The sequence below is a fragment of the Berghia stephanieae genome, chromosome 1, assembly GCF_034508935.2.
Source record: "Berghia stephanieae isolate SIO BIC M18660-M18661 chromosome 1, UCSD_Bste_1.3, whole genome shotgun sequence".
In the NCBI taxonomy this organism is placed as follows: domain Eukaryota; kingdom Metazoa; phylum Mollusca; class Gastropoda; order Nudibranchia; family Aeolidiidae; genus Berghia; species Berghia stephanieae.
The window spans coordinates 68,523,069-68,545,479 of NC_088360.1; the positions used below are offsets into that span (position 1 = coordinate 68,523,069).

The window sequence follows — 22,411 nt, forward strand, 5'->3', positions numbered from 1 at the left end:
TTGTTAAAAATTAATTTCGCTTGAAAGTCTTCCCACCAAAAGTTATCATAAGAATATGAGAGGCAGATTCGATTAAAAAGACTACCAAATCTAAAAATTAATATTAAAGAAATGAAGAAACAAATATTGATTATTGAAAGATCAGTGGCCAAAAAAACAAAACAAAACAACAATCAAATAAAAACAAAACAAAAACAAAAAAATGAAAAGTGATAAATTATGATATGTATGGTTAACTTGTTGACATAACAAAATTTTGAAATGATGTTGGCATATTGCGTTTCAATTCACAATAACAGATAATCCCATCTACGAATCAATAAATGTAAAGTGTTGATATAATTGAATATAGATTGATGAGTAACATTATTTGCTTCCCGCTTCAACATCCAAGTCATCCGTTCTGCAATAATAATCACAAATGAATTATAGCAAAAGAATAGATTTTAAAATTAATTCTTTTTCTTTTTTGGAGGGGGGGGGGGGGGGGGGTGAGAAGTAAATTGAACACAATTGTTTTTTTCCTCAACTCTATAATCCTATGTCACTTGTGACCAGAAGCACGGGGCAAAATCATTGCCTTAAATAAACTATTCCTTCTTACCAATAAAATTGCACTGGTCCATATAAAACACAAGGCAAATGATACATTCAATCTTATCAACTCGTTTGAAAAGATAACTCATGATCATCAAAACAAATTGTATCTCATAATTTCAAAACAATGCTATAATGAACAAAACAGTTTTACAAAAATGATCACCATGGAACCAAAACAATATTTTTTTTTTCATAACAATACATATTTTCTTTACACTGAAAATAAATAAATTAGGCTATCGGTATAGAAAATATAAAAATAAGAATGGATCCAGATAGTTAGTATACTACAATTGATATAATATTAATGTCATATCATAACTTAGAAATACTCAAATGACTTAAATACTTACACTTTAATAACCATAAAATAAGATGATCAAACTGGTATAAAACAATAATTTCATTAAATTATTTTTCCATCCCATGGGCTTGACTTTTCGGATTTTCACATATAATTAAAACTTCTAATCTTTTTAATTTAAAGGATTAAAAATTAGACAGAATTTTCCCACCAGGCTCAATCAATTTCAAAACAAAATAAACAATTTTTATTGAATATAAACCCCTTTATCTAGACCATTCAATGACAAAGAAAAAGTATGATGAGCTAAGCTTTTATATGTCCTTTGCCTTTTCAAGAGAGAAATTAGTTATTCTATACAATAAATGCAAATAAAATGAACATAATACATCATTTTGATACACTTGCAAGAACGATCAGGATCAAATTGTTATTATTTTGATATATTACTTTGCAATTGAAGAAACCTTACAGTTTGCAATCAGTGTGACATTTCACAGAAGATGTTGGACATAAAACAAACGTTTGAAACAAAACAGGACAAGTAAATACGAGTTATTTCACCAAAATATAAGTTATTTTAAAGAAAATCAAAGAAAAAAATATTTCCTATTTAAAATTATTGTTTCCTTTACTTTAGCATAATCAAACATCATGCAGTTCTTTTTCTAAATCAGATACACGATACTTTCCTGAATCTACCTTGCTCTGAACCAGTGGTCTAGTTACATCCTGTGTCTGGCCTTCTACATCGATATCCAACAGAGTTTTTTGATGAGATATATGGGGTGGCGTATTTCCAGGTGATAAATGTGACCGTCCTATTTCTTCACCAATAGATCCCCTTGTGCGTGTACTGGAAAAGCCATGCCCAGGGCTTGAGGGGTATTTAAGTTGGATTGGTACTGTTCTATAATTGCCTGGGCTAACATCAAGAGTAGTTGGTCGTTGGGCTGGTTCCACACCTGGTCTTCTACGGGGTGGAACCCTTTGATGTTGTGATGATGATGAATTAATATCCCCGTAAGGGGAGCGAGAATAATTTTCTGGAGTGAAGCCATGCCTAACAGCTTCTGGATGATCAGTGAATGAAGTATTTGAGGTATTTGAAGGCGTTCTGCGATGAGACGCTGCTGCACCATTATTGTATTTATTGTTGTAGTCTGTGACTATAAAATCATCCTCAAACGTCACAGACCGACGATTTGGTTTATTACTGGGGGGATTAGGAGCACCAGCACCATCATTGATGGATGATTTTAAAGTAAATTCACCTAATTCACTATCATTTGATAACTGGCGGTTGTAGATCACAGTTCGCTCTGTCGTTGGTGTGGCAGCTGAAAAGCCTGATGCTTCACTATCTGCATAAGAAGACCGATGTGATGTTGTACGAGGATTGAAATTCGGTTGACCACTTCCTTGTAAATCAGAATCTAACACAGAAGGGGAATCAGTTTCCATAATATTTAAACCGGGTCTTTGCCTAGCTCCTACCCCATGATATGTATGCCAATAACCAGGAGGAGGGGCCTGATAAAAACGAAAGTCTCCTTCTGGTTCGATGAAAGAATCCCTGACAGCAGCCAGATATGCATCCCTTCGATTATTAATATAAGAATCTCTCTTTTTTGGACCCCTATCCTCATCAGCACCTGGTGAATGCAAATTTGGATGGATGGCCCGTGTGTTGGCAATGCCTATGTCGAAACCCATAGCCACTGATGCTAAAATTGTGGACATGTGGTAAAGGCAGGTGTCTGTCTTTTTCCCCCTCACCAGAGGACTGGAAGTAGGAGTGGCTGCTAATGTGTGTGGAATGCTTCGAGACTTTGGAGGCAAGTCATATAAATCACCAGGAAATATATCCTCTGGTTCATCTGTGGGGATAATAATATAAGATATCTTTATTTAAATCTTTAGAGGACAAATTAGTTCCTTATTTTCTAACTAATATTATATTTATATTGAACAAATTATATTAATGTGATCTTCCTTAGTCAACTATTAAACAGTTCAAATGCTAACTTTCTTTTCATCTGCAGTTTAAAAATAATGAGAAGAAGGATCACCCATCAATTCAACCCTTGATTGGAGGCTGAAGGGGAACAGAGATGTTGGAACCCTAAATAGGCCAGTAAATTTCAAATTGTAGCCACAGCAAAGAATTCCAAAGGCATTTCTAGATGACTGCTTCATGCTCCTCAAGTTAAATAACACGGATTTTGTAGATGTTTGTCACATATATTAGCAATGACTATCCCGCACAAATCTTTGGGCCTCTTTTACGCTCACGAAGTGCCCGAATTCGCGTCAAAATATGGGACGAAGCCGTTTCGTATATGCTATTTTAAAAAATTAATTACGACGCTGTTTATCGATGAATATGACTGAAAGTTGGCACACAGTTAGAAAAAAGGTCATTTTAGATTATGTCAAGCGACAAAACTCGTGCGATTACCAGAAGACCGTTAAAAATAGATTTTTACTCTTTGTAAAATATTTCTAAAACTACCGGACGTGGAGGTTTTGTCGCTGACAAGGTAATACATGAACATTTCTTCTTTTTGGTTGTAAAATTTCATATGAATATGACGAGTACTTTTCCCGTATTTTACAAAACACCATCCTAATTTGCTCTTCAAGTTTCAATCTTTTAATCCACTTATTACGCAAGATACAACCAAAGGTCGAAAAAAAATGCCGAAAAAGCGTCCCATATTTTCGCGTTTTTTTCCTCTTTGCGGGTCATCCAAATAAATGACACCTTTGAAACTGCATAACTTGTTTATTTATGAATGGATTTTCAAAATTCAAAAACATTTTTACTCAGTGGAGATAGGGCTTTGGTTTTAGACAAAAAATTTCATCAAAAAGAGAAAAAAACATTTTTCATAGTCATTGCTACATATATTATAGATTTTTACAAATCCATTCATTGTTATCAGAATCCTGTGTCTTTCAATCCATGAAAGGACTCACTACTATCCTGTAGCATTTATTTAGACATAGCTTAGCAGTCATTTAGGTAAAACATCTATCAGCAAAGAGCCTGATTTTCCCAACCTACCATTTCCCTTGAAATAAAAAAAAGGAACATTTAACTCAGCGAACATGACCACAAAAATTTTGAAGTGTGGTGACCAAAATTTTAAAGCTCATTAACGGTCAAAGGTAAAATAAGCGTGTAACTATCACAGTTTATCAAAAGTAAAAGTGTGATAGAGGAAATTCACCAAAGCAGATCAAATCCAATCCACCCAAAGCCATGAGCTTTCAAAATTGTTTCCAAGTAAAAAACATACTTTTGTTATTTTCGTTTCATGTTTTCCTCTTTTTCTTCCTTAAAGCTTATGTCCAATGACGATTGTATTGCAATATAAATTTGAGTGCATTAATTATTTTGCTTTTTATTGAGACAAACATAAATATTTTAATATCAACAGCTACAGACATTTTGGCTCCAAATAAAAATTATGGTAACTGAAAATAATCTGTACGAATGAAATCTAGATGACAAAATATTATGATCCAAGCACTCACAAAGAATAATGTGCTGTCCTACAAGAATGTATCCAAAAGAAATAAAATGTCTGAAATAAGATTGCATAAGTGGCCAATAAATAATTGATATCCATCTTAAGGTAAAATAATTAACACAAGGTGTAAGGTAGAAGGACGAATATTGTATGCTTCTGAGATAACTCATGAATGAGAACGCCATCATCACCCAAAATAGAAATACATTAATCAGCAAAACAACAATGACAACAAACAAAAAAACAACCCAACTTATTCCTGTACTCTATCACTTAAATATGTACTAAACACCTATCATACAGAAAAAATGGTAACTTCATGTTTTCCATTTCTACTCTGACCGAATCATTAATGCTTCATTAGCATAAAACATTTCTTGAAGAAAGAAATAGTATCACATCATCCTTACTCAATCATCCCTCATTAAAACCCAAAAAAATGTCACAACTCCTTCGGCTTGAAATTTGTTTTGGAAAAATGCAGAGCACAATTAAAATGAATTGTAAATTAATTGTAGAATTACTCACACAAATGAGTGATGGGACCATGATGAACATGAGCACCTCCGAGATGGCGTAGGGATTTCTCAAGATTTGGGGCACTTTTAGACCATCGACCATCAGCAAAGATGATGGAAGATCTTTGGTGCCTGTCTCTCTGTACAGAGCTAGGGCCCCATGTTCTTCCTTTTCTTTCATCCACTGAAGGAGGATCTGTGAATAAAGTTTCTCATGAATTCTCAATCTAAATGGTGCAACAATCTCCTCAAATTATAAATTCAAACTTCTATATAAAGCTTAAAGTTTCACTCAGTACATTTTGTTATATTTCTGACTTCCACACTTTTATTATATGGAAGATAAAAGGCATTTAATAAAATTTCAAGAAAAAAACATATAAATTTACATGTTAACCACTCCAAACTAAAAGTAATAGATAAGTTGTTTTTGTTTGTTTTTAAGGGTTTTACGATGCATGCAACAAATTTAGGTCATATCAGCGCCAGTAAAAAGGAAGAAATGGGATATTAAAAACTTTCTAGATGTAAAATTAAAAAGACTTGAGGAAAAAGTAAGGGGAAATGGTTCAAATAGGGAACAGATGTAGATTACAAGAGCACATTATCAGTGCACTTAGTTTGAGATCACCTAAAAGTCTCACCCAGAGACCAGCACAAGATCTCACTAGGAGGAAAACACTCAAATGTTTACAAATCATATGTTAAAAATTAAAAAAATATCAGCACATAACAGATTTATATTCAATTATTACAATAGTGTTGATTCCTTACAAGCAATGGCTCTGAAACGAGGAGGGGGAGGAGCACGGGTTGGAGTTGCAGGGGGTGTCTCAGGAGCATCAGAGTTGCCGTAATTATGCTGATCATATAACATGCCTTCTTCCTTCTGGACTGTGATATTATGCCGAAAATCTAAGAGGACAACAAATAAATGAATAAATTTATATGTATTTCATATTTGGACAGTAAAAACCAAACATATATACAATCGAATCGGTAACTGAAATGTTGTTTTATTGCAACAGCTACCTAATTGGAACAATCTGACTGTGACAGAATATTTTCTATGTAATTACTACTGGTTAATCAAAACACATGGCCAGTTAATTGAAACTATTTCAGAGTTTCATCAAACTTTGATTTTTTTAAAAATTAACCCTTTAATATGTCTCTTTTTAGAGCAATAATGATGGGGGGTTTTTTGTACGTCACGATCAATAGCACTATTGAGTCCTTTACAATGCATTTCCTTTGATCTTGGTTGCTTGGATTCACAAATTGAGCATCTTGGGAAGCAACGAATAACTGATGAGAAGGCGTATATGTAATGATGTAAATGCTTGTTTGTTGTTGATGAGCAATCCCATTAGCTAAAATTATATTAAGGGTTGTCAAAGGTTTCATGAATTTCATGTGTCTTTATTTATATAAAACATCTAAGGAATATGAGTGAAATGACAGTTCCATACAGAAAAATACGAGGTCATTAGATGGTCAGTCATTCTCTGTCATTATTGCAACACAAATCTTAATGTTAACTATTATTTTATAGAACGCAAAGCAATATTTTCACCAAGCAACTAAAAAGCTCTTTATTATGCTGTCTCCATAAATCTGACTACTACTGCAATTACTATATGTGTATGATCCCAGTAAGTTGTTCAAATCATGAGGCCATTCAAAGAATTGCTAATTGGATAGAGAAAATCTCAAAGCTTCTCAAATTCAGTGGTTGATTAGTATCATTGATCTAATCTAAATTTTGTTTTAACTTCTTTCTCACAGTCCTCAGAGCCTTTACTACATGTTGGATGGACACAATCCTCTGCCTCCAAACTGACACGTTCAGACAGTATGAGAAACCAACTTTACATCAACAAACTCTGCAGCCACTCACACACAATATAAAAAGGATACCTACATTGATATAACAGAGATTACACAAAACTTTCCTCAATTGAAAAAATATTCAATGAAGCATTGGCTGTCAATTTGAAAATGGCAATTATTGCCTTATCCATGTCGATTCAGGGTTTTTACTAAATTGTATGTGTTGTGGCCGATTTTTCAAAGAGCTAAAATGGGACTCTCTAATGCACCATACCACCATGACCTAAAAAACCAGTACATTTGAATTAAATGATATAATCTAGATTTGATCTTCTTCTGGTCCTTGTTTTGATTAGCTAGTCAAAAAAGCATAATCCTGGGACATGCAAGGGTCATTTACATAAACAATCTAATTTTTATGGTGATTTTTTTCATTGATATATAGGAAAAAAATCGGGACTTGGACTGCATGTCACTGTAGATAGTAGGGTGTGTTATATATGGGCTGCACTGTATGTATATATAACACTATCATAGTTTAGGAATAGAGGCAATGATTCCTTTAGGGTGGAACTAAGAATATATATATATATATATATATATATATATATATATATATATATATATATATATATATATATATATATATATATATATATATAATTAAATTGGTCCTTGATGACTTGATCACTTTGATTAAAACAGGCTTTCTTCCATGAGCATAACAATTTGTTGTTTTGAAAAAGAAAAAAAAAACCAAGGTTGAATAAGCTATATTAAACAACAAATTTTTTTTTTTTTTTTTCACATTGGAGATAAGGCCTTGACTGAAAAAAAAAAGGAAAAAAGAGGACAATAAAGGTAAAAGGCTATTAAATAAATAATGATAAAAACATTATGTACCAGAAGGTTCACTAATTTTTCTCCCTCCATACTTCAATGCTTTCAAACGACTTTTGCGACTTTTTCTTTTCTTGGGCGTAGGTTTGTGCATAACTTGCTGAAGAATCAAAACATTTAATTCTCTTTCTAAAAGCTCAATTTCCCTCTGTGCAATATCTTGTTCCCGCTTTTTCAGTTGATCTTGCTGAAGTTTCTGCTGCAATTCTGCTTTTGTTAACTCCTCCTCTCGTGACCTCAATTCCTAAAGAGTAAAAGAGATGTAACAATGAAAAAAAATGTTTCAACTTGATACATTTGGTGAGGTCCACCAATTTCTAAGTTCAAGTCTGCTTCAGATTTATTTCATTGTACCATTTTGAAAGATGACATATTATATACACTAAACCATTTACAAATGAAGAAAAGTCTTCAAATGTCTTAAACAATTTGTGAAAATTCTCTCTCACATAGAAAAATGAATGTTTTATATGTATGATTCATTGATGTGCAATACTTTATGTCAACAGCATGCCATTTGAATACACTTGATATGTATGTAAAATAAAACTCTCCAGGAAAAATATAAAAAATGTAATTATTATTATTCTTATAACTATCAATCATTATCCTTATCAACATACACCGGGCTGAAATTAAGTAAATGACTTTTTACATATTAAAAAACTATCTTGATAACGTGGCAGGCTTCTTTGATGCAGGAGATGCATATTCATTGGTACCACTGGAAATCAAATTAAATGGTACATAACTTCCAGCGCATCACTTCATATAGCAGGGTACAATAGCATAAATGCTAATAACCAAGATGATATTATACCCAGTCTAGTAACAAAATCAAGCAAAATCGAGGATATTTGGAGACAGAAAGGACAAAAATGATTACAAAATTCTAACCCATGTTGTTCTCTCTGGTCCAACAATTTTCACAAAATACTACTAATATCGTGTGGGAATGAGAACCTGGCTAACAGTGATGGAAATTGTAAGAATGCAATTACAACAAGGATGCTTTATGGATGACACCTACTGCATGAAGTGAAAATCAGCTCATTGTACCTGGCTGGTGGAAGTAGCCCAGTGGATATGATACTGTACTACAATCAATGATGAAAATAGCAATTTGTCAAAAAGGAGGAAAATGTCTCAGTCTATAAATAAAACACAAGCAAAATGTAAAAATAACAGGAACTATCATGTTCATGTACCATGTAATATATTACTACTACTAGTGTACATCCAGTACATAAATTTACTTTTTGTAAACATTTAATGAATTGTCCTTTCCACAAAACAATTTTAAAGGCCTACAATAATATTCAAATCGCTCGCTTCATCAAGATATGATAAACTTTTGACGATAACAAAAGGCTATAAAGTGTTGTTTTTAGGGTATTTTAAAACTTTATAAAGCAGACCACAATATTTTTATTACTGAAACCTTGTAGGTATAAAAAAGAGTAAAAGAGTAAACTAAGCCAATCACCATTGCTTTATTGTAATATATTATCTCTGTATAACCAGATGATTCAATGGAAGGTTGAGAAATAGGGACAGAGAGAGAGAGAGAGAGAGAGAGAGAGAGAGAGAGAGAGAGAGAGAGAGAGAGAGAGAGAGAGAGAGAGAGAGAGCCAGATGATTCAATGGAAGGTTGAGAAATAGGGAGAGAGAGAGAGAGAGAGAGAGAGAGAGAGAGAGAGAGAGAGAGAGAGAGAGAGAGAGAAATTAAAATGTCAATAATAATAATAATATTATTATTAATACTGAAAATTTATACAGTGCTATAACTTTGAGACCCCAGACTCTAAGCGCTTAAATTACAAATTACTTTGGCTGAAACATACTCATACACGCACACAAGCACACATACAACACAAACCAGATGCTATTTTGCTTCTCATATCATCTACTAAAATCGACACAGATATTTTTTAACTTTCTCGAGTTCACCCTCATTGAAAATCTAACAAATTTGTTCGATTTTCCATGCATATGAACTCGAGAGAGTTAAACGAACATTTAAAAATAGACAAAGATTCTTTTTCACGAATGCTCTGTGGTAAGGCACTCCAAACAGAGGGTCCGATAACAGAGAGAAAAAAATCTAGACCCATTTGTCCCTCCCCTTCCAACCGTCAAGGAACACCACTGGTCTTCTGTGTCAATTGTGACTTCTGGCGCCACTCTGTCGGGCCTGACGTAATAATAATGGGACTGTCACCAGATTTAACTAAATTGAGCACAGGTGTCGGAATATGACATAAGACCACAACTCTCTAGTGTGCTATGCATAAGACACCTAATATTGATATTACGGTTTTGAAGAAAATGTTTGACACAGGAAATTCAGCTGAAGATTTCTGAGAAATTCCTAAAATCCTGGAATTCTGCGGATCCATAGAAGATTATCATCACTGCTATAACGTGGAAAACCCCAAATTCAAGCCATACTGCAGACATATTTCCCCCCCCCCCCCCCCTCCCCCCTTAACAACTTGCTCACTTCCACGAAATGGATGGTTTCCACTAATTAATTCATTTGATGGACTTAATTTATCTAGGGCCATTTTTGTTTGTTTATTTATGTGGTGCTTTAAGCATGATGAAACCATGAAAATGTGTATAAATAAAAATGCTTATTCAAAAGAGTAATATTACCTTTTCCCGGCTTCTCAATTCATCAAACATTTGCTCTATTTCAAGACGCCAGTCATCTTGCATGGAGTGAAACGAATCATCATGGGTGGTAATGAAAGGTGATGTGGCAATCTCCTTGAGACGGTCCAATATTTCATGAAATGTTGGTCTCTCATGGGGTTCTTGATGCCAACAATCTATTCAAGGTAAATAATATGAGGTATGTAACCAATTGGCATTGTTCAAATTATTGTGAATTGAGAATTTGTCTTACCAAAAAATTTAGAAATTGGTATTAACAACTGATTCATTGTCAAAATGTGGCAAATGCATTAGTCTTAACTCTCTTCTTACCGTCCATTATCAAGAGTTCCCCTAAAACTTAAAACCAAACCAACAGAAAAATACTCTTTTTTCACTCAACCACAAAAGCAGTCAGTCCATGCTATACATACATAATTTTTTTTTCCAGCAAAATGAGCTCTACACATGTAGAAGTTTTATAAAGATGTGACAGTGGTGATTCAAGAAAACAAAATCAAAACAAGTCACAGGGGGATTTTAACCAGAATTAATATTTCACAATAAAGATCTACAAAAGACGACTAATCAAATCAGGAGACAGACAATCCATGAGACTCTGCTCACAAACTGATTATGAATTAGAATGGTTGTCGTTTATTTCCTGGGTCATTGCTGTTATTTAAGATGCCACGGTGATAAGAATGAAAACTCAATGGGCCAAAATCTGGTGAACACAGTTAAATATAAAATGGCTTCATAAAATTATGGGAATTTAAAAAGTTTATAAAATAAATTTGATTATTTCTTGATAACAGTAAAACTCCAGGTAAAATAATGTAAAATATCACAAGACTCAGGGTAAAATAAGGAATGTCCAAGTATACATCATATAAATTCAAATAAAATATAAATAAAATGAAATATCACAATAAACACAGAGCTGGTGGAGAGATGCATGTCACTAGCATAATAACGCATCAGATGTATGTATGATAATGTTGGGATAATGGCTGGGATTCCTCTATCTAGAAAAAAAAAAGACCAAGAAAATTCGTCGCTTGTCAACTGGTCATCTGTTTGAAGATGACTCCATGCAATGAGAAGATTTAGGTCCTAAATTATGGGCATCCACCTAATAAATAAAATATGTCAAAGAAGATAAATCATTTTAATATTTTGTATTTCCATGAAGAGACTTACCTGTCATGAGTTGTGAAAACATAACAGGACAAGTAGATGGTATTGGTAAGATAAGTTTATTGACAGCAACGCCATAGGCCACACCTAAAGCATCAATCCCTTTGTAAGGCATCTCTCCAGTCAACAATTCCCAAAGGACAACGCCATAACTACAATGAGAAGAAAATAAAAATATGGAAACAAATTGACTTGAACATTTAATCAGTTAAATATATAGCACTTGAATACATGTACACCAACAAAAAGCAAAAGGACACACCTAGAATATGACACTACAATCATTAAATCATTAAAACATTGCAGCCAAAATAAGACAAAAAGAAGCTTGCGTAGGTATCACTGCTAGTTGCACGCATTCAACTGCTGTGGCACTCTCTAGTGTGCCAAAAGTATTGTATAGTCTTTTCTTTCCAAATTGGTAGAAGTGGGAGTGGATATCATTTCATGATTAATAATAAGAATAATCATAATAATAATAATAATACTCTTATAGAGCGCATGGTATCCTCAACAATGAGGCTCTTGGCACTTTGAATTACATCAACACAAAACAATATAGAAAGTACATGACATCAAAAAAGAGATGTTTTCAAGGATTTCTTGAAAACAGACAATGATTTGGATTCTCAGATGCTCTGTGGAATGGTGTTCATTCGTGCGTGGTCAGCAAACAAGATAATAGGTCGGTAGTGCAGTGTCTTATAAACGAAGCGTGTACCCCTGGTGAGTGTTTACTGGCCGATTGACCGATGTGGTGCGAGCAAGCACTTGTGCCGTGCAAAGTACCAGCTAAGCTAGCTCTTAGTCTTGCTTCACCTCACCTATGGAACACTCAACAGTCCCGGAAGAGGATGGATATCATTGGTTAAGAGTTCCAGTGTTTTCAAGCAATTATTGCCAAATTGATGTTGCTATACAGGGTTATTACTTAATTAAAATGTGTGTTATCACAGGAGTTTTTTTGGGGTTTTTAAAAATTATAAATTTACAAATGATAAATCGTGAAAAAAAATTGAGACATGGACAAGTCGCTGTACTATAGAGATCCTGCACTGTACATACCTCCAAACATCACTCTTCTTGGAAAACCGAGATGACTTGATGACTTCAGGTGCCATCCAAGCATACGTGCCAGCTGCACTCATTCTCGTGGTCTTTTCCACTTCCCTTGCAAGGCCAAAATCTGTGATCTTCAGTGTTTTATGATATAAGTCACCTCCATCTACTGACTCCATAAGTAAAACTGGATTTTTAAAAAGTAATACAAAATTATAAGACCAAAATGACAATAACTTGTGGAAGGCAAGGATCACACTTGCTTAGCCCATTTTAATTTTTAAAGGCAAAATCATTCTTAAAAATAAACAAAACAAAGCGCACAACATTTTAAATTTTAGATTTGGAATTCAGATAGGGCTTTCTAACTTGTTTCAGTCACAGTCACAAGAATTACAAACCTGATAACCTCAGCAGTCTTTTTTTATTCAACTTTGACCAATTACTGTTGGGTTTAGGGAGACATTAAGATCTGTCAAAGGTGCCAATTTAAAGTGAGAAGTAACAATGACCAAAAGTGTTAATGTATGTCATGAAAGTTTCATATGTCCTTCCAAAACTTTTTGACAACATAATATCTTTTAAGTTTATGTTATAATGCTCCTTATATATGCTGCATATACAAAAAAATAATTTAATGGTGCATATGACATCATGGCGACCAATCAATTTCAAGAGATCAGAAAAAAAAATCCCAACAGATACAGGTCATAACAGAGAAAATTGCAGTTTTTCCACTGTCCAACTCTCTCATTAAAGTGTAATCATAGAGATTCAAATGCTATGGGAACTTGCAGGATACAAGCTAGTAAGAAGGCTTCAAACTAATATAAGATTTGAAGCTCTCATTACATTTTTAGCATGCAATAGCATGGCTGTTATTTTCTTCAACTCAACTCAATATAAAGAGAAAAACAGAAATGTAAAAAGATAGGCAAGGAAGGACAAACGGAAATATAGTGGACCAACTTGCAGAGAAGGCAAAAGCAGCAGCAGATCAAAAAGAAGAAATGAAAACTGTCTACATGATAGTTAAGAAACCTCGAGAAGATAGAGGTAACAATAACAACATATTGTTAAAATATTGTAAAAGTAAAAGCTGAGGTTGGCTCAATAATCAATCACAGAGGATCATGGCAAATTAGAAAGATGGAAAGCGCACTTCCAGAAAATCATTAACAGACTAGAACCGAGCATCTTCCCTAACATCAATGAGGCAGATGAGGATCTTGAAGTTAATTAGGGTGACATTACAGTAGGAGAAATTAGGGAGGCAATCAAAAAGTTGAAGACAGAAGACATAGAAACACCCCACATCCTCTGACATATACTGCAAGATATCTGGGAGCAGGAATCAATACCCAACACTTGGAGGAAAGGAACAATTATTAAACTACCAAAGAAAAGAGACCTTGGGAATTTTAATAACTGGAGAGGTATCACTTTACTCTCATTGACCAGTAAGGAATTTAGCCGCATCATACTCAAACGACTTTTGGTATCAGTAGACAGCTTGCGACAAGATTAGAATAGACAGGAAGATCATATATATGCACAGACCACATTTTTATACTCCGACAAATTTTGGAACAATCAAATGAGTGAAACAACCTTCTGTATGTTCAGGGGGTGAAAATGACTGGTCACAAAAAAAAAGGAGAACATTTTTCAGCACGTAGATCGTGATCAATATGTCTGACTATAACCTATAAATTTTAATTCATTAAAAATTTATTGAGATGCAATCCACAATGTATCTCACACCAATTTCTGACACAAAGCGGAGGAATTTCAAAAGTTGAAAGTGTAATATATAATTACAACATATGGTGATTATAGTAATTGTAGTGGTAGTAGTAGTTGTGGTAAGAATGATGATGTTGATAATGTGGTGGTGTTTATAGTAGCAGTGGTCTTAGGGATGATGTGGTGGTGGTTATTGCAGAAGTGGTGGTAGGGATAATGATGTGACGGTTGTTGTAGTAGTAGGGGTGGTAGGGATGATGATGTGGTCGTGGTTGTAGTAGTAGTAGAAGTAGTAGTCTTCTTAAGGATGATGTTATGGTAGTGGTTGTGGTAGGGATGGATGATGACGGGGTGGTGGTTGTATTAGCAGTGGTGGTGGTAGGGATGATGATGTGGTGGTGGTTGTTGTAGTAGTAGTGATCTTAAGGATGATGGAGTAGTTGTGGTAGGGATGATGATGTGGTGGCAGTTGTAGTAGTAGTAGTAGTGGTAGGGATGATGATGTGATGGTGGCTGTAGTAGTAGTGGTGGTAGGGATGATGATGTGGTGGTAGTGGCTGTTGTAGTAGTGGTGGTTGTAGGGTTGATGATGTGGTGGTTGTTGTAGTAGTAGGGGTGGTATGGATGATGATGTGGTGGTGGTTGTAGTAGTTCTGGTAGGGATGATGATGTGGTAGTGGTTGTAGTAGTAGTAGGGAAGATGATGTGGTGGTGGCTGTGGGATAGAGATTATGAATGATGATGTGGTGGTAGTTGTAGAAGAGGGGGTAGTAGGGATGTTGTCGTGGTTGTAGTAGTCGTGGTAAGGATAATGGTGTGGTGATGATAGTAGTAATAGTGGTAGGGATGGGGATACAGTGATAGGTCTAGTAGTAGTAGTAGTAGTAATAGTAGTAGTAGTAGTAGTAGTAGTAGTAGTAGTAGGGATGATGTAGTGCAGTTGTAGTAGTAGGGGTGGTAGGGATGATGATGTGGTGGTGATTGTAATAAGTAGTGGTGTTAGGGATGTTGATGTAGTGGTTGTGATGAGTCTTTTTTATTCATTTTAAAAAATTGAAAAAGGCGGAATTGAGGAGATGGTGATGGGCGGAGATAAATCACAATTTAAGTGGAAATCCACCTTTAGGCACAAGACTCTCAGCCCCGACGTTGACAGAACCATTCACCATGAACACTGAGTCAAACAAGGTTGTATCCTCTCCCCCAATTAAAAAAAAAAAAAACAAAAAAAAAAAAACAATGACAGGCTGAAACGAAATGCTACCCAAGGACATAAACTAGGAGTACAATGGGGTCTTACAACAACACTCGTGGATTTATACTATTTATGATATTGGACTATTCTCCCATAGATTTTAGGATATATACGCCAGAAGACTGAGAGTTTGCACACGGCAGCTAGTTCAATTGGACTAAAAGTAAAAAACAAGAAGACTCAAGTCATAAGAATCAACATGTGAAACAATGTGCTCACTGATGGAAATCCTCTGGAAATATTCAAGAATTCACTTACTTGGGCAGCAAACTGACATTTGCTTCCCTTAAACAAAAATTTTCCTCTGTCGATCGTATCAAAGGCTGCGGACATATCGATTCCGGTTATTGTTATGGATATGTTTTCTTTGAGTGCCTTTGCTGCCAACCATTTATGTGTCCATACAACGTCCGATGTGCTTCGGTCTTGGCGAAACCCGCTTTGGCTATGTGATAGATATTTTTCTATTTTCGGTCTAATTCTGTTGAGGACAATAGTTGACAGTGTTTTTCTTATGGTATTCAGTAATGTTATTGGGCGCAGGTTGTTTACGGGTCCTTTCGTTTTTCCTGGTTTTTGTATTGTAATTAGGACACCGCTGTTTATGTCACAGTCTTTGTGTGTTGAGAATGTTTTGTTCATTATGTTTGCAATGCTCAGATCCAGGGAGAGGGTACCGCATTTCAGCAATTCAGCGGGAATTTCATCTTCGCCTGGGGATCTGTTATTGTTTAGGCACTTTATGCTATTTCTAACTTCAGTTGTTGTGATGCGGTTGTTTAGGTCTCTAGGGTTTCTTGAGAAGGGCGATATTTGTGAGACTTGTTTGTGAAATTTCTGCTGGAAGTGGTCAGTTACAATGTCAAGGATATCGTTGGGATTTGTTGTCTGTTTGCCAAATTTATCCTGTAGTTTTGGGTTCTCGAATGGTTTTCGGTTCAGATATTTCGTCGCTTTGAACATAGACGATGCATTATTTTTGGACTTTTCTATGTCTTCCACTTTTTTGTCTAATTCCTCGTTTCTGTGTTTTATTGTAAGTGATCGAATTGAATGCAGTATTTTGTTTCATTCCGTTTTCAGGTTTATTATTTCTTCCGAGTCTTTCGTGTTTTGTATCCTGATCCTAAGTTCTTTTTGTTGCCGCGATAGATCGTTAATAGCGATGTTAGGCGTTCGATTTGGTTTGTTCTTAGTTGTATTAATAGAGCCTGCACTTTCTTCCCCCGCATATTTCATTGCCGCTTGCGTCTCTTTCCATTCATTGTTTGGATTGCTGTTTTGCTTTATTTTCCATAGACTTGAGTTAAGATCATATTGGTAATGAATGCGACATTCTCGCTCATTTACTATTTTTGCCGTGTTTATTTTGACTGCCGTTTTACCTTTCTGTCTTCGTTGTCTGTACACATTTATGTTGAAATTCGTTTTTACAAGTTTGTGATCGGATGTTAGCAGTGTACCACCGTATGATCGCGAGTTGGTTGAGTAGTGTTTATGGCGGTGTCGACATATGATATAGTCTATTTGGTTGTGTATTGTTATCATTTTGTCTTGGGTTTGGTCTTTCCTTTGTCCTACCCATGTTGTCTGGTGTCTTGATGGGTGGTTGAAAGCACTGTTTGTTATGAAAAGTTTTCTCTGTTCACAGAACTGGACTAATTTTTCTCCGTTATCGTTACGTTTTCCTTTTGAGTATGATCCTAAACATAGTGTGTCACTGTCGAGACGTTTTCCTACTTTGGCATTAAAATCTCCAGCAATTATTAATATTGATTTGTTTCCTATTTTGTTCAGTGTATCGTCTAGGTCTTTGTAAAATTTATCAGTTTCCTCTGGGTATTGTTTTGCGCGTTGACTTGTTGGTGCGTAAACATTTACGATTGAGATAGTGAACGTCTTCTTACCGTGATCGTCTTTGTTATTGTTATTCTGGTTCCTTGAATTGATCTTACACTTAAGCTCAAGAACACATATATTCTGTTCGAAACATTCCATTCGTCACTAGTCAAATCCCTGCAGTTTTTATTTATGAGAAATCCACCACCATAGTGAGGTGAACTGGAAGCAAAGCACAGCAGTCTGTGACCATTTATTGTTTGGTCGACGCCATCTTGGATCTTCGTCTCTTGTAAACACAACACATCGATTTTATAACTTTCTAAATCTTGACACAGTTGTTCCTTTCGAATGTTACTTTTAATAGATCTTAAGTTAAAAGTTCCAATATTAAGATTAGTCCACATCAGGTAAAAATTAAAGATTCCACACAGTGAATAAATGGAAACATAAGACTATCCACTGAGCCGAAGCTCAAAGTCAACAGGTGTCAGCCATGTTGTCCGGATACGATCGACAGAGGAAAACTTTTGGAGATATTAACAGAAATAGTAGACGAAGACGAGCTCCGAATAATCCGATTTCTCCTCAGCAACACAAAGATACAACCAAGGATATACGGGGCCACAAAACAGACGCAGTTCGAAAGTAACATCGGGACCCCCCAAGGAGATAGTCTGAGCCCGATTCTGTTCACAATATACTTAGAACACGCTCTGAAAGAAGTTCGAAAAGTCATTCCAAAACCAACGACTCATATTGAGAATGCAATCCCTAGAGAAATCGCCTATGCAGATGATGTCGATTTTATTGGATCAACACCAGCAAATATAGACATCATACAAAATACCCTCATGAAATATAACCTCCAAGTCAATGCCAATAAAACCGAATTTACAACAATATCGAGGAACAAAGAGGAATGGAAAAGAACAAAGAAAGTCGGCTCACTAATTGGAGACACCGAGGATGTACAAAGAAGAAAACAGCTATCAAACGCCGCACTCAGTAAACTCACCAATGTATGGATTAGAGGTGACAAAATAAAGAGAAAAACCAAACTGAAACTGTACCATGCTCTTGTAAAACCGGTACTTCTGTATAACTGCGGCACTTGGGCGTTGACAAAATCCGAAGAAGAACATCTGGATGCCTTCCATCGCACACAGCTAAGAAGGGTACTGGACATCAAATACCCAAAAAAGATCTCAAATGAATCACTCTATAAGATCACAAAAGAAAGACCAATCTCCCTTGACATTTTACAACGATGGCAACTTTTTGGTCACATACTACGCAGGGACAAAAACATACCAGCTAACCAAGCCATGTCGGGATACTTCCAAAAACACGGGAACCTTTTCAGAGGAAGACCGATCACAACACTCCCTGTGATCCTAAACAAAAACCTCACAACACTTGGACAAAGCATTAGTCTCGTAACGGGAGGGGACCTTGAAAATCTGAGAACCCTAGCAGAGGACCGGCAATATTGGAGACACCTCACACAGGAAATACTGGAAACAGCCAAGGCGACCCGATCTTTCGGTCGAGACGCGAAAGGCATCTAAGTCAAGTCAAGTCAAACTAAATTTGGAGAGCACTGGGATTAAATTCCAGCACTCAAATCAAGAATTTTAAGAGTAACATCCTAAGCATTTTGCTCTGTGGATCAAAGTGTTGGAAGATTACAGAAATTTGAGGTATTCCAAAAAATAATATTTACGACAAATCTTCAAGATCATCTGGGTGAATACAATCTCAAATGAGGACCTGAGAGTTAGAGTGGAGGTGGAGTTTCTGTTTTCTTTGTTTGTTTTTAAGGGTTTTATGGCGCTTGCAACACATTAAGGTCATATCAGCGCCAGTAAAAAGGAAGAAAATGGGATAGTAAAAAGATTTAGAATTGTAATTAAAGCACCCAAGAAAAGGTAAGACAAAGGGGAATTGGTTCAAATAGGATACAGATGTAGATTCCAAGAACACACTATCAAAGTACTTAGTTGAGATCACCTTAAAGTCTCATCCAGACACAAGCACAGGCTCCTCACTAAGAGGAATACACTCAAATGTTCACAAATCATATATAATACGTAAACAAAACATAATACTGTGCATAACAGAGAGATGATTTACAAGGAAAAAAATATCATCTCCCAAAACTAACTATACATTTGACTGTTTCCGTCCCAGCTAGGGTATCCGGCAAGGGCCTGGACAAAATCAAGTAATCTCATTCCACGACAAAGAGAGAAAGCAAGTTCGAAAACAAATATAGAGGGATAGAAGACACAGTATGTACCTCCCTGCCCACTATGGGAGTGGAGTTTCTGGGGAGTCTCATTAAAAGGAGAAGATGGCAATGATTGAGGCATCATGTTTGTTGCTGACCTGATGGAACACTGACAAGGAAGGCTTTGCGATGGACATCCCAAGGAAACAAGAAGCAAGGCTGCCCCAAGGAGATGTACCATAGAGTAGAGCGAGGGACTGAAAGCAGAGAGGTCTGTCCCTCTAGCAGACCTCTAGCCACTTGGAATTGGAAAGATTCATAGTTTTCAGGGGTCATAACAGAGTAGACATTAGAATTACCCTTTAAAATGATCAATTTGTGTTTAAATACATAATTAAATGAATGCTTTAAAATCCTTTCTTTCTGGCAAAAAAAAAAAACACTTAGTTTTAAAGAAGTTTATTGAATTAAAAATCTTTATATAAATATAAGTGTCAATTATGACCAAAAAAATTCGTAGTTCCAGGAAATTTTCATAGCAGTCATAGTAGGCAGGTCTGCTCTAGGTGGTCCCAAAAATAGCAGCTGACAAGACCAGGTGAAGATCCCTTGCATACCCTCAAGTGCCTGCAGGCCCCCGAAAAGGATTGAGTGAGAGAGTGATTTTCTTCAAACTCAAATATGGAACATTTAATGCTGCGAGCACACATATCAACATTCTGAAGTGTGGCAATCAACCCTACAGGTAAAATCGGTGTGTTAATTTAAACTGGTGTGTATAGGTATAAGTATAACGATATGAAAGCAAAAGAAATGAAATAAAAATTGTACTTACTGTTACTGGACTTAAGATCCCGATGTACTAAAGTCAATGGTGCATTTTCATGTAGGTAGTACATTCCATTGGCAATCTGCAAAGCCCAATTCACAAGAATTTCTGGATGAATCCTTCGCCCATTCAAAACTCGATTCAAGGAACCGCCAGCAGCATATTCCATAACAAGACATAGATTTGGAGGGTTGAGGCACACGCCCCGCAACGGTGCAATATTCACATTATCTAAAAGCCAAAATAATTTTGCCTCTTTCCTTACATTTTCAATTCTTGTGCTCAAAGGTTCATCTGGATCCTGACGTGCTGCTTTGATTGCCACTGTCTCATGTCTCCATTTCCCTTTATATACTTTACCGAATCCTCCAACACCTATAACCTCTTCTAAGTCTAATTCTTCAAAGTCTATTTCAAAAGGCCTATCTTTTGATTTAATATCTTGTGGTAAGTTGTTAACATTGAGTTGAGAATCTTTGGCAACAAAATTGCTGGGGAAAATGCCAACTTTTCCCTCAGCCTTTCCCATCCACCAACCATCATCTCCAGAATCCACAGAAAGAACCTGCACTTGAGTACCTCTTCGTAAAGTTAACTCATCCTCTCTTGCAGCTTCATAATCAAAGATTGCAGTCCATAATGGACTGAGGTCATTCACTTTCTCTTTCCGATGCCGACGTTCAACATTCTGAGAAGGTTCCATCAAAGACGTTGACACAGCCTTGTGTCGCATTCGATGGATCTTATGTCGCTTACCCTCTTCAAAAAGTGTTTATCAACATAATGTCTCCGTTAAGTTCAACCAGGCATTGTTTTGATGACCATCCATGAAGTCAAAATTTGAGTTTTCGGCCTTCTCTGTACTGTTGTTGTTGTTGTGCGTCTTGTTTTGGATGGGAGGAAGTGGCAATAAATACATTCCTCTATATTATCCTCCCGTTTGATGGTAGATGTGTTTCTACACAAAATTTCACATGGTTCAATGAAGCCCCATTGATTTAATGGGTTTTAATTTTAAACAGAAGTGATTTAATTGGCTTTGGATTATCATGTGTTGTCGTTAGATTTTTATTGTTTTGACACAGTTTTTTATCATCATCACTGAGTCGAAGGCCTACTATTCTTCAGAATATGTATCCGCCATATTGAAAAGTTTAACCATAGAATGAAAATATCCGATAAACTACATAACTTTGTAAAATCCTCATATCAATTTTAACAGAATCCGGTGGTCCTTGGTCAGAAAAAGTAAATAAACAAAAACAACGTCCAGCACTTTCAATGTCTGCGACCCTCGTTCCGCTCTCGGTCACTGTCCCTTCCTTTTAGTATCGCCATTTCACGTCAGCTGAGAGTGAGAAACGTGAATTCAATGTCTGAAAAGTGAAAATGGCTGATTACATTGATAACAATCTTGATCGAACTATTCACAGCTGAAACGTTACGTCTCGGTAAAACATGTGATCACAGAGTAGATTACCATATAAAATTTATCCTGCCATGAGACAGGATCAAATATTTGTCTGTAATTAATGGGATCTCACATCTTAGATATCCTTCGTCAGGGAATATGGGCTTCCTTGACAGGAGGATGGTTCTACGATCCCCAACAACAGGTCTTCTGTAATACGTTTCATTTGTATCTATGGATGATTTTATTGGCATTCCCTTTGGCCGTGTATGCCGTAAGTAACTTATACTTATAACCCTTGGTATATGAAGAGCAAATTCTTCAGTAGGCTATTTTGTTTACTTACCAAAAAACTATTCTAATATAGAATATTTTAGTAGAAACTACTGAATAAGTCCATGTCTAATTATTATGGGTTTTTATTTTTTTTTTTTGGCAATGGTATAGTCAGAGTCAGAGTGAAAAAGTGCCACTTCCTCCTGCCACC

At 35.8% G+C, this 22,411-nt stretch overlaps 2 protein-coding genes across 5 annotated transcripts in view; one reads left to right on the forward strand and one right to left on the reverse strand.

Annotated features, from left to right (window-relative positions):
* Positions 1-459: 459 nt before the first annotated feature.
* LOC144980340 (mitogen-activated protein kinase kinase kinase 11-like) lies at positions 460-21,924 on the reverse strand. The gene is made up of 8 exons (XM_078928011.1): positions 20,520-21,924; positions 12,618-12,798; positions 11,556-11,704; positions 10,353-10,528; positions 7,698-7,938; positions 5,736-5,876; positions 4,972-5,157; positions 460-2,784 (listed from the first exon to the last, which is right to left on the reverse strand). Exons 1-8 carry the CDS (start codon positions 21,244-21,246, stop codon positions 1,550-1,552), a joined length of 3,036 nt encoding a protein of 1,011 aa, XP_078784137.1. The 5' UTR covers positions 21,247-21,924; the 3' UTR covers positions 460-1,549.
* LOC144980308 (pecanex-like protein 1) overlaps positions 21,866-22,411 on the forward strand; it is an 83,531-nt gene continuing 82,985 nt past the window's right edge. For 2 of the 4 annotated variants that reach the window (XM_078927981.1, XM_078927973.1), the window contains exon 1: positions 21,866-22,198. In XM_078927981.1, the coding sequence (XP_078784107.1) occupies positions 22,046-22,198 (153 nt within the window). In that variant the 5' untranslated portion in view covers positions 21,866-22,045. The remainder of the gene's footprint in view (positions 22,199-22,411) is intronic. The other 2 variants (XM_078927967.1, XM_078927989.1) reach the window with 2 other exon arrangements.